The following is a 13259-nucleotide window of genomic DNA, read 5'->3' as shown; positions in this document are numbered from 1 at the left end:
GATCAATCAATCCCTGTTAAGAGAGACAGCTTTCCATTCTAGGGTTTTATCATTTATTTTGCTTTTTTTTTTTAAGTTTTCAGAAATGTTTAATTCTTTCCTCCCAACTGTTCTAAAGTCTAGCTGCAAAATTTAGCATTAATTTCCTGGATGTGGATTCTGTATGTGGATATTATGCATCCCATTATTTTGGCATACATGCCTTTACGTAACATGATACATAATTTTGTCAAGTCAGGCTCTTTGTAGCAGTGAAAATTGGCAACAGCTCCTTGATTCAAAACATGTTTTTATTATCGCCTATTTTTTACAGGTACAGTGATAGGGGTGGTAATTTATACTGGAAAAGAAACTCGCAGTGTAATGAATACTTCCAATCCCAAAAATAAGGTAAGTTCCAGTATAGTTTTAAAGCAGCTTTATCCTTTCTTCGTTGCACTTGTAAAATTTAGCTATTTAAATTGGCCTCTTCGAGTGTTTCAAATTTGTGCCAGGCAATTTCTCTCTCGCATCCCCATTTCCTGTTTATTTTGACAAGTTTGTTTTACAGATATTTACCTTATCTTTTCTGTGCACAAATTGTTGCAGCTCAGAAATCAAGTTTCCAAATGCATAATTTGCCTCGAGACAGCAAGCACTTCACAAATCGAGCGCAATGTCAAACATGTTAAGGCATAACAAGATGGTAACTTGTGAATACCAAACAGATTCTTGATGAGTAAATTGTATTGACCTAAGAGGAACAAGAATGGATCAAATTTGAAATTTTAAAAGTCACGTTTGCTTTTTGCTGTCGGCTACCATCATCTACCATTTTCCTGGTGATCTTTATTTTTTTGTTCTTGCTTTCAGGCAGGAATGATTTAAGTATGCACAAAAATTAATGGAATTTACTTAAAAGTGACCTAGCTTAACATAATTGATCAAAACGGTTTGTGCACTTAATCTATAAAATGCATTTCAATTGGGTAAGAATCTTAACCAGCTGCAGTAATGGCTTTAAGAACCTTTGGCATCAATACTATTATTGCTTTTACAGTACTCCTGTTCTGAATTCACGTAATCGTGTTGTTTTCATTTACTGTTTGGATAGTTTCCTGTTATTGTACTGACATGTTCTTTTCTACATTAAAAAGGTGAAAAAGTTCCTTTCTCGGCTTAATATAAAATGATGCAATTCTGTGTTTATTTTAAAAACATTCAGTGCAGCCTTGTACGGTAATTAAATAGGTGACTATTGAAAACCCAAGGCCAGATTGAAGCCACCTAAAATCTAATCCCTTTTCAGAAGTTTCTCAATGTTCATTACTTTGTGCATTTTCAGGAAATAAGTTATAGATCTTGGTTACATTTAATATTTTATGAATGACGCTGGTGCTCATTTATGTAAAAGGTAATATTTTACCCTGTTTAATGCAATTGTATTTATCCACAAGTGGAAATGATGTAGCACACTTGATGGAAATTTACTTGATTGAGCTTATCAAAAAAGGCACTACAACTCATCAATTGTGACAGTCAGTCGTTTCATAGAATAACTTATGACAATGAATACTAAGCGTGGATCCCTGTGAAAGGAGTGATAATACAAATTGCCTGCAGCAGTTATTGTAAGCCCTAGAGCATATTGATTTGTTTTTCTAATAAAAAGATGCTTTCAACTGTCTCCGACACAGAGGTAGGTGCTCTGAGTCATTGTGTGAATAATAATGGGATGTATCATTATGCTTTCCTTCAGACTAGCATTGTTAGTTCTGAATAATATCAATTTCCGTAAAAATTTGCCTTGCATTACAAGGATAGGTATGGTCATTATTTTTAACGTGTAATTGCGGCATGCAGTTAAAATAATCCAAGAGCAACGCTAATATGTTTAGAATGTATGCTGCTTTTAAAATAAAGCCGTTTGTGCCAATTAGCAAAATGCTGCTCCTGGTAAACCCTACATAAGCTTTGCAAGGCAGCAGAATTTTAGCTGTTACATCAGACGTTACCACATACGGTGTTGAATAAAGTGAGCATTATTATTCAAGCATTCTGACCACTCAATGCTTGGTAATGTCCTTACTGAGATTAGCCCTAACAGTAGGTCACTGTTCAGAAACAAAGAATAAGTATTTACATCAATTAAAAAATATTATGATACTTGTGTTGAATTGCAAGTATTGCGATATTAAAATGCTGGTAGTTGTTACTTTCTGAATTTGGCTGCTGGTGGTTTAATCTTGTACCCCACTTGCCTTAAAGTGACACTGATTTTACCCTCTCAGGAATATAGACTCTTCTTTGTCAATGCCATCGTAGTATCCCTCGGAATACTGAATTCTCTTCCTAGCTTCCATAAAGCATTTCATTATCCTATTGAAATGTAAATACCTGCAGAGTATTTCTTAATATGTAGGTGTTTTTAGAAAAAAATAAACTCAAACATTCAACACCAAATCTAAAACATGGTGACTTTTATATTTGGTGTTGAATGTCGCAATAGTCGTCAAAGGGTTAACTCTGCAGCTTTAGGAGTGTCTGAGCCAACAGATCCCAGTATCCAGAGTTTCCACTGTAATGCACTCTTGAGATCTCATTGTTATCAGAATTAACTTGATTTTCAAATATTGCCACTCTTGTAGTACAGTTATGACAATGTTACCATTTATTGATTTTTGCGACCAGTGCGGAGTGTTACACTGCCTGTTTCCACCGATCTCTAATCAGAGTTCTATGCAAGTTCTGTGTATTTAAATGCATGCATAAAGCGCTGTTCATGAGTCTTCTCCTGCCTGGACCATTTTTTTGTTAAGTTAGAGGATCTGACGGCCCTTTCCGCTCTTTTCTAACTTAAAAAAAAGTTTACTTTCAGTGTTAAAGGTGGTTCAACAAAACAAACTTTAAAAAAAAAAGTTTCAAAATTTGGCCTTTTACTGGTTACCTGCTCTGTGATCTATCACAAGACAGTGAATCAAGGGTATTTCAACAAACTTAACCCAGAGTTGTTATTGCTCACCTTGGGGGAAGAGGTGCAATGTGCAACAGCATCATAAAACTGTTATTTTTCAAAATCCATTTGTGATGTTGCTACTTATAGTGACCAGGACGGTTCATCCCCTTCTGATGCAATGCAAAAACTGCTTTGCAGTGCTGCAGGACATGCAATATAACTACTGTCTTCATTTTTCCATGTTATAGATGGCAACTTGCAATAATGAGTCAGATTTTCTGACTTATTACTCAAAGGTAGTTGGATTTAAAACCGTTTTTAAAAAATGACCCATCTAAATTGTTAAGCACTAAATGTAATGATTTATTTATCTCGAAAGTAAATATCACTCCAGTGTTTGTACAAGAGCATCTAACCTGAATATCTGCTCTAACTCGGTCTATAAATCCACCATTATTGTAAAAGCACAGAGAATTGCTTTGCCCGTGTCACATAATCTTCAACTTTGCACAGATGATACAAGGCTATCTCCCAGTCTTCTTTAAGGTCACTCACACTAAGGATTTTTGAGATGCAAACTAGCAGCCATGGCCATAAGATACTAGGACTATAGATTTCAACCACCACGGGCAGCTCAGGTAGTTCAAACTGTTGAGCACTGAACTACAGGACAAACTTGGGTTTTTGGTCAGTCTTTTGCTCAGCTATCACTGGCGAGTCGCTCGAAAAGAAAATTAGAAAAAATTGCAGAGAAAATCTACTGAAAACAATTAAACATACCCACCTTGGTATAACAGCTTGATGTACTCAAAGGCAATTGTTATATCTCTGTTTTTACATTTGTGTGAGAGCATTTACGTTGCAGTTTGTCAGAGCATCCCATTACAACTGGATTCTTCCTGGTGACTCTGCGCATGCATTAATGGTTACATGACAAGGAAATTGGAAACTAACCCAAAAGCTGTTTTCCTTGAGGATTGCAGTTTTTTTTTACATAAGTGCCTGATATTTTACTGATTCAGTGGCTATGAGTACTAGAAGGCTGGAATTATTTTTTTTTTAAATAGAAGTTTATGTAGTTCAGTGCTGAATTTGGTGGGACAAATTTGGCAGCGTGCTTGAAATAAATGTGTACACGGTATATAATTATGTAAACTGCTGGCGGCTATCACTGTCCTTAAGAGAGAGCCTTGTTAACCTTTCAAAATAACACGTAAGAAAGCATTGCTTTAAAGAACACAATTAAAAATACATTTTAACATGTATTGAGGAAGATTACAGTATTTAGAAAGATTTGATGCAGATCTTTGATTCTCTTCTGACTTGAAGAGGCTATCTGTATGTATTTGCTGAATTAAGCTTGCTGTAAGTTTATTGCCTTTATTGCGCATTTATTGGTTTCCAGTTTTTTGTAAAGAAAAGTGTAGCTAGTAATTAATGAATTTAGACAGAAATTTCTTAAACCCCATCTTGTTAGATAAAGTTGTGCTTGCCATTGATAAAGGTCACTTTCAGACCTTAATTAACCAACAGGGATAGATGTTTTTTTAGCTATGCAGTGTGACATTTTACTAGCAGCTGGCTAATCCTGCATATGGATTGGATGTGTACGTGTGTTCTTGTTTTTGACAAATTGTTGTTTTTAACGATTACATTGCTTTTATTGAATATTTAATTATATTTTTAAGATTTGTTTTGATCAGACCTATAGTATCTACTACAGTGTAGTGTTACAGCACTGTTTGTTTTATTAAAATTGCTATGTACCCTTTTTAGATGCTGAATTTTTAAGAAAGGAGCGATTAGAGTTTACTGACAAATCCTGACTGCCTCCTACAGGGCGTTGTTATCTTGTGTCCATCAGACAACACAAAATAACTCAGTTTTGCTGTCTCTGACTGGTTGCTAACCATGAATTGAGAAAATAAGCCTACAAGTAAATCACAAGATAGAAATTTAGTTGTCTTGAGAGCCATTATGTGGATGACAGTGAAGTGTTATGCATCATGTTCAGTTGGAGCTGCAATAAATTATCTTTTCTTCAAATGGATATTGCATTTTCAACTTTTCTTACTTTTGTAGTAATCTCATTGCTGTTAGTAGTGCATGAGCAAATGAACCTAAAATTCTACTTGTGACAAATTGCAAGAATATTGATGTGCCCATAGACATGAGTGAGAATTTTTTTTAAAAGAGCTACCTTTTTTTTTTAAATATGAAGGCAGGCAGTACAATGAAGCATTATAACATGGCACCATAGTGTGGAGGGATATAAGTTCTTGTCCAACATCCCAATACCGCTGAATTTCTAACATTAGCCATACTCCTGTGGAAGGTTACTGCACAGAGGCCACACAGTTTCCAATGGGCTGGAAGGCAGTGGACTGCACTTGAACATCTCCAAGTGACTAGTCAGGTTGCCATTATTGAAGAATTGGGAGCAAGTCATTCATCATGGACCATCAACAATTTGCATTTATGTAGCACCTTTAACATAGTAAAACGTCCCAAGGTGCTTCACGGGAGTGTTATTAAACAAAATTTGACACCGAGCCACATGAGATATTAGAGGTAGGTTTAAAGGAGCATCATAAAGGAGGAAAGAGAGGTAGAGAGGTTTAGGAAGGGAATTCCAGAGCTTAGGGCCTAGGCAGCTGAAAGTGCAGCTGCCAGTGGTGGAGTGGTTAAAATAAGGGATGCGCAAGAGCCTGACCTGTTGTTGATGGTCCATGATGAGTGATTTGCTCCTTCAATAAAGCCAACCTGCCTAGTCTCTTGGAAATGTTCAAGTGCAGTCCACTGCCTATGCTACCTTCCATCCCACTGGAAAGTGTGTGGCCTCTGTGCAGTGACCTCCCACGGGAGTATGGCTAATGTTAAAGAATTGGAGGAGCGCAGAGATCTCCGGAGGTTTGCAGGGCTGAAGGAGGATAGAGAAAGTCCTACAAGAGAGGGGGCGGTTCTGGACCTAATTCTAAGGAATGTAGCCGGGCAAGTGGTAGAAATGTGTCAGTAGGAGAGCATTTTGGTGACGGTGACCATAATTCGGTGAGATTTAATGGTAGTCATGGAAAAGGACAAAGATGGACTGGAAATAAAGGTTCTAAATTGGGGAAAGGCCGATTTTAATATGATAAGGCAGGATCTGGCCAAAGTGGACTGGGATCAGCTACTTGTAGGAAAATCAACATCAGAGCAGTGGGAGCCTTTCAGAAAGGAAATAGAGAGAGTACAACACCAACATGTTCCTGTAAAGGTCAAGGGTGGGACCAACAAGCCCAGGGAACCCTGGATGTCAAGGGATATACAAGAATGGATTAGGAAAAAAAGGGAGGCTTTTGGCAGATACAAAGGACTAAAAACAGTGGAGGCCCTAGAGGACTATAGAAAGTGCAGGGGGGTACTTAAAAAAAGAAATTAGGAGAGTGAAGAGGGGGCATGAAAAAACACTGGTGGGCAAAATAAAGGAAAATCCCATGGTGTTTTATAAGTATATTAAGGGCAAGAGGATAACTAGGGAAAGAGTAGGGTCCATTAGGGACCAAAGTGGCAATCTGCGTGCAGCGGAAGCTGTGGGTGAGGTTTTAAATGAATATTTTGCATCTGTGTTCACTATGGAGAAGGACGATGTAGGCATAGAAATCAGGCAGGGGGATTGTGATATACTTGAACAAATTAGTATTGAGAGGGAGGAAGTACTAGCGGTTTTAGCGGGCTTAAAAGTGGATAAATCCCCAGGCCCAGACCAGATGTATCCCAGGCTACGATAGCAAAATACTGCAGATGTTGGAAATCCGAAATAACAACAGCAAATGCTGGAAAAACTCAGCAGGTCAGGCAACATCCGTGGAGAGAAATTTGAGTTGACGTTTCGGGTCGAACCCTTCTTCAAAACTGGAAAGAAAAGAAAATAGATCGAAGGCAGGGTTGCGATCGGATTAAAGTAGTAAAAGAGACAATGAAAGGTATTAGAAGCTAGACGAGATGGTAATAGGCTCAGATTAGGTGTAAAGTGTACTGGTAGGGCAAGAGATAGCTGCCAGGTGTGAGAGAGAAACAAAAGGAAAGGGGGGGGGGGAAAAGGAGTGGAACAATTACGAGAAAAAATATGTAATAGGGGCCGAGGTTATGATCTGAAATTGTTGAACTCGATATTGAGTCCGGAAGGCTGCAGAGTGCCTAATCGGAAGATGAGGTGCTGTTCCTCGAGTTTACGTTGAGCTTCCGTGGAACAATACAAGAGGCCAAGGATGGTGAGGTCCGAGTGGGAATGGACAACCACTGTTTTTAGTCCTTTGTATCTGCCAAAAGCCTCCCTTTCTTTCCTAATCCATTCTTGTATATCCCTTGACATCCAGGGTTCCCTGGGCTTGTTGGTCCCACCCTTGACCTTTACAAGAACATATTGGCGTTGTACTCTCTCTATTTCCTTTCTGAAAGACTCCCACTGCTCTGATGTGGATTTTCCTACAAGTAGCTGATCCCAGTCCACTTTGGCCAGACCCAGGCTGCTGTGTGAGGCAAGGGAGGAGATTGCAGAGGCTCTGACACAAATTTTCAGAACCTCTCTGGCCACAGGGGAGGTGCCAGAGGACTGGAGAACAGCTAACGTAGTACCATTATTCAAGAAGGGTAGTAGGGATAAACCAGGGAATTACAAGCCAGTGAGCCTAACATCAGTGGTAGGGAAATTATTGGAAAAAATTCTGAGGGACAGAATTAGTCTCCACTTGGAGAGGCAAGGATTAATCAAGGATAGTCAGCATGGCTTTGTCAGGGGGAGATCATGTCTAACCAATTTGATTGAATTTTGAGAGGGGGTGACTAGGTGTGTGGATGAGGGTAGTGCAATTGATGTAGTCTACATTGACTTCAGTAAGGCTTTTGACAAAGTCCCGCATGGGAGACTGGTCAAGAAGGTAAGAGCCCACGGGCTCTGGGGCAATTTGGCACATTGGATCCAAAATTGGCTTAGTGGCAGGAGGCAGAGGGTGATGGTGGAAGGTTGTTTTTGTGACTGGAAACCTGTGTTCAGTGGTGTAGCACAGGGATTGGTGCTGGGTCCTTTGCTGTTTGTAGTGTACATTAATGATTTAGATATGAATGTAGGAGGTATGATCAATAAGTTCACAGATGACACGAAAATTAGTGGAGTGCTAAATAGTGAGGAGGGAAGCCTCAGGCTACAGGACGATATAGATGGGTTGGTTAGATGGGCAGAACAGTGGCAGATGGAATTTAACCCTGAAAAGTGTGAGGTGATGCATTTTGGGAGGACTAACAAGGCAAGGGAATACACAATGAATGGTAGGACCCTAGGAAGGACAGAGGATCCGAGGGACCTTGGTGTACATGTACATAAATCCCTGAAGGCAGCAGGACAGGTAGATAAGGTGATTAAAAAGGCATATGGGATACTTGCCTTCATTAGCCGAGGCATAAAGTATAAGAGCAGGGAGGTTATGATAGAGCTGTACAAAACGCTAGTTAGGCCACAGCTGGAATACTGTGTGCAGTTCTGGCCGTCGCACTATAGGAAGGATGTGATTGCATTGGAGAGGGTGCAGAGGAGATTCACCAGGATGTTACCTGGGCTGGAGTGCTTCAGCTATGAAGAGAGACTGGACAGGCTGGGGTTGTTTTCCTTAGAGCAGAGAAGGCTGAGGGGGCGGACCTGATTGAGGGTACAAAATTATAAGGGGCATAGATAGGGTAGATAGAAAGGAACTTTTCCCCTCAGCAGAGGGGTCAATAACCAGGGGGCATAGTTTCAAGATAAGGGGCAGGAGGTTTAGAGGGAATTTGGGGAGAAACTTTTTCACCCAGAGGGTGGTTGGAATCTGGAACTCACTGCCTGAAAGGGTGGTAGAGGCAGGAACCCTCAACATTCAAGAAGCATTTAGATGAGCACTTGAAACGCCATAGCATACAAGGCTACAGACCAAGTGCTGGAAAATGGGATTAGAATAGCCGGGGCTTGATGGCCAGCGCGGACACGATGGGCCTCTTTCTGTGCTGTATTACTCTATGACACTATAAGGAAGTGCAAGGCCATGAAGTAGCTGAATGTACTGGATACAGCAGAGGCTATGGGCCCTGACAACATCCCAGTGTAGTGTTGGAAGACCTGTGCATCAGAACTAGTTATACCCCCTCCCCCCCTCAGCCAAGTTACAGGAAACTTTGTGATATCCGGCACTGACGGGACCGAGCTGTTGCGGTCCCATCAAAACTGCCGGACAAACCAGCACGAATGTTAAAACATACGGAAGCTTTTGAGCTCCGTATCTAGCAACAAACCCTGTTGCTTAGCAACAGCTTCTAAACAGTCGGCTGTAGCTTGCAAGGGTCTCTGTAGCTAAGCAACAGCTTTAGCTAGACCTTGCAGAGCCTGACTAGTGGGGGGAAAAAAAGCAACGAAAAGAAAAAAATCTTACTGAACCGACTCCTGAATTTTGCCGGTGGCTCGAGCGTTCCGGACAGTTAACCTCCGGATAAACCAAAGTTTCCTGTATATTCCAATAAAGTTATGACATTGACATCTACCCAATAATAAGAAAGAAATGTAGAAAATTGCTGGGGGACATTCACTCCACAAAAAGCCAGACAAATCTAACCCAGCCAATTACTACCCTATCGGCCTCCTCCCAAAAATCAGCAAGTCTGTGGAAGAAGTTATTCCCTGTGACCCAAGCATTACCTACTCACCAATAATCTGCTCTCTGATGCTGCTATTGGGTTGCACGAGAACCACTTGACTCCAGACCTGGTTACAGCCTTGATGCAGAAGGAGCTAAATGAGAGAATAGAGGTAAGAGTAATTGACATGAAGGCACCGTTCAATGGAGTATGCTACCAGAAAACCCTGGCAAAATTGAAATCAATAGGGACCACGTGGTAAGCCCTCCAGTGACTAGAGCCATATTTAACATAAAGGAACAGCGTCATAGTCGTTGGAGGTTAATTGTTTCAGAAGTTCTATTCAGGGCAGTCTCCTTGCTCCAGCCAGCTTCACCTGATTCATCAATGACCTTTCCTCCATTATAAGATCAGAAATGGTGTTACTTGTTGATGACTATTAAGTGTTCTGCAACAATCATGAAACAGCTCAGGCCAGTGTACATCAGGACCTGGACAACATCCAGGCTTGGGCGGACAGCTGGCAGTTCACATGTGTCACAAGTACCAGACAATGACTTTCTAACAAGAGAAAGCCGGAACACTTCCCCGACCTTCAGTGAGTCTCCACCCATCAGCATCCTGGGGGTCACTGTTGAGCAGAAACTGAACTGGACCATCCACATCACAACATGGCTACAAGAGTTGGGCAGAGACTGGATACTCTGCAGCAAATGGCTCACTTCCTGATATCTCAAAAAGCCTCTTTCTCCCCTCTCTACTCTCTTTCCACCCCCATCTACAAGGATCAAGCCTGGAGTGTGATTTAATACTCGCTGTGATCAGTGCAGCTGCAACAATACTGAAGAAGCTTCAACTGATCCAGGACAGAGCAGTCTACATGATTGGTGCCTGTGATATTAGACTAAATATCCACCCACTCCACCACCGCTAAGAACACAAAGAATAGGAGCAGGAGTAGGCCATACGGCCCCTCGAGCCTGCTCTGCCATATAATAAGATCATGACAAATCTTCGACCTCAAATCCACTTTCCTGCACTATCTCCATATCCCTTGATTCCCTTTAATATTCAATAATCTATCGATCTCTGTCTTGAATATACTCGAGGACTGAGCCTCCACAGCCCTCTGGGGTAAAGAATTTCAAAGATTCACCACCCTCTGAGTGAAGAAATTTCTCCTCATCTCAGTTCTAAATGGCCGACCCATTATTCTGAGACTGACCCCTGGTTCTAGACTCCCCAGCCAGGGGAAACATCCTCCCTGCATCTCCAGGTGTGGTCTCACCAGGGCGCTATATAATTGCAGTAAGACGTCTTTACTCTTATACTCAAATCCTCTTGTCTTGTAATAAAGGCCAACATACCATTTGCTTTCCTAATTGCTTGCTGTATCTGCATGTTAACTTTCAGTGATTTGTGTACAAGGACACCCAGGTCCCTCCGAACACCAACATTTCCCAATCTCTCACCATTTAAAAAATACTCTGCTTTTCTATTTTTCCTACCAAAGTGGATAACTTCACATTTCTCACATTATATTCCATTTGCCATGTTCTTGCCCACTCACTTAGCCTGTCTATATCCCCTTGAATCCTTCTCACAACTTACATTCCTGCCCAGCTTTGTATCATCAGCAAACTTGGATATATTACATTTGGTCTCCTAATCCAAATCATTGATATAGATTGTGAATAGCTGAGGCCCAAGCACTGATCCTTGCGGTACCCCACTAGTTACAGCCTGCCAACCCGAAAATTATGTGTTTATTCCTACTCTCTGTTTTCTGTCCGTTAACCAATCCTCAATCCATGCTAGTATATTACCCCCAATCCCATGAGCCCTAATTTTGTTTAATAGGTACCTTATCGAATGACTTCTGAAAATCCAAATGCACCACATCCACTGGTTTCTCCCTTATCTATTCTGCTAGTAGCAACCTCAAAAAAGCTCTAATAGATTTGTCAAACACTATTTCCCTTTCATAAATCTGTGTTGACTCTGCCCAATCCTATTATTATTTTCTAAGTGCCTGTTACCACGTCCTCTTTAATAGATTCTAGCACCTTCCCTACTACTGATGTCAGGTTTAACTGGTCTGTAGTTCCCCGTTTTCTCTCCCTCCTTTCTTAAATAGTGGGGTTACATTTGCTACCTTTCAATCCGCGGGAACCGTTCTAGAATCTCTGGAATTTTGGAAAATGACAACCAATGCAGCCACTATCTCTACAGCCAACAGTTTCAAAACCCTAGGATGTAGGCTATCAGGTCATGGGGCTTTATCGGCTTTCAGTCCCATTAATTTCTCTAGTGCTTTTTTTTTTACTATTACTAATTTCTTTCAGTTCCTCATTCTCACTAGACCCTTGGTTGTCCACTATTTCCGGGCATATTTTTCTTTTGTGTCGTCTTCAGTGAAGACGGACACAAAGGGCGGAATCTTACCTTCCAGGCCGAGTTCGAGGCGAGACTGCTGGTTTTTGGGTTCTAGTCCCGCCCCCAGCGACGTCTGACAAACACGCTATTTTACCCTAATTGCCTTGTTGAGCCCGCCCTGTGGGCTTGCCGGCCAATTAAGGGAAAGCCAGTGTCCAATGACGTCGGTTGATGACGCTTCATCTGCCGGTTTTCTTAAAGGCATATGCACCACACTTGTTTAACAGATGATTTGACGGTGTTTGACAGCGTTGAGGTGCTGTCAAACACTGACAATCACTGTCCAAAGGTGAGCCTTTGCACCCAAGCTCTCCATTACTCTCTCCTTAGCATAAAACAGATGACAGCTGCAGCTGAGATTGCAGAAGCCATCTGTAACCGATGAGATGAGGCTACACAAACACTTCACAGCTTGTCACCTGCAGAAATATCTAACCACATTAAAAATTACTTTCGCAACATTTCCTTACCTCTGATACTAACCAGTGTCCCATTGCATCCTTCACACCACTTCTGCAGCTGTCATCCAAACACCAACATAACAACAGACACACAGCATGCCTCACTTACCCAGACGTCGGGAAGCCCGGAGCAACAGTCGAAAAATTGGGAAAAGCCCCTTGACTGCCTGTTAACTACCTGTTAACAGGCGGCTAAGTGACTATAATCCTCTTACAGCCGCTAGGAGTCGGGTCCCTGTGCAAATCGGGGACCCGACTCCCGGGAAGATTGGTTGGAGGCGGGTTGGGAGCGGGTTTGGGACCCGCTCCCATTTTTTTGGTCTTTTCCAGCAGTCCCGCCTCCTCAGGACTGGTAAAATCCAGCCCAAAGTATTTGTTTAATTTCTCTACCATTTTCTTATTCCCCATTATAATTTCTCTTGTCTCAACCTGTAAGGGACCCACATTTACTTTTGCTAATCTTTTCCTTTTTACATACCTAATAGAAGCTTTTACGATCTGTTTTTATGTCTCTCGCTAGTTTATTCTCATATTCTGTTTTCCCTTTCTTTATCAATTTCTCGATCCTCCTTTGCTGAATTGTAAAATCCTCCCAGTCCTCAGGCTTACTACTCTTTTTGGCAACATTATAAGCCTCTTCCTTTGATCTAATACTATCTTCACTTCTCTTGTTAGCCACGGTTGGACCACTTTTCCTGTGGGGTTTTTTGCCTTAAATTACAACAAATCTACATTCCTTTATGTATTAATTATTTAAATACTAGCCATTGCTTGTCTACCGTCAAACC

The 13259-nt window shown here is 41.2% G+C and overlaps 1 protein-coding gene across 2 annotated transcripts in view; it reads left to right on the top strand.

Annotated features, from left to right (window-relative positions):
• atp9b (ATPase phospholipid transporting 9B) overlaps positions 1-13259 on the top strand; it is a 361204-nt gene that overhangs the window by 227340 nt on the left and 120605 nt on the right. For both annotated transcript variants that reach the window (XM_085993631.1, XM_085993632.1), the window contains exon 11: positions 314-390. In XM_085993631.1, coding sequence (XP_085849757.1) covers positions 314-390 — 77 coding nt within the window. The remainder of the gene's footprint in view (positions 1-313; positions 391-13259) is intronic.

Source organism: Somniosus microcephalus, chromosome 7 (assembly GCF_052327205.1).
Source record: "Somniosus microcephalus isolate GS21.2 chromosome 7, FLI_Smic_1.0, whole genome shotgun sequence".
In the NCBI taxonomy this organism is placed as follows: Eukaryota; Metazoa; Chordata; class Chondrichthyes; order Squaliformes; family Somniosidae; genus Somniosus; species Somniosus microcephalus.
This window is presented reverse-complemented; position numbering and strand designations above follow the sequence as displayed.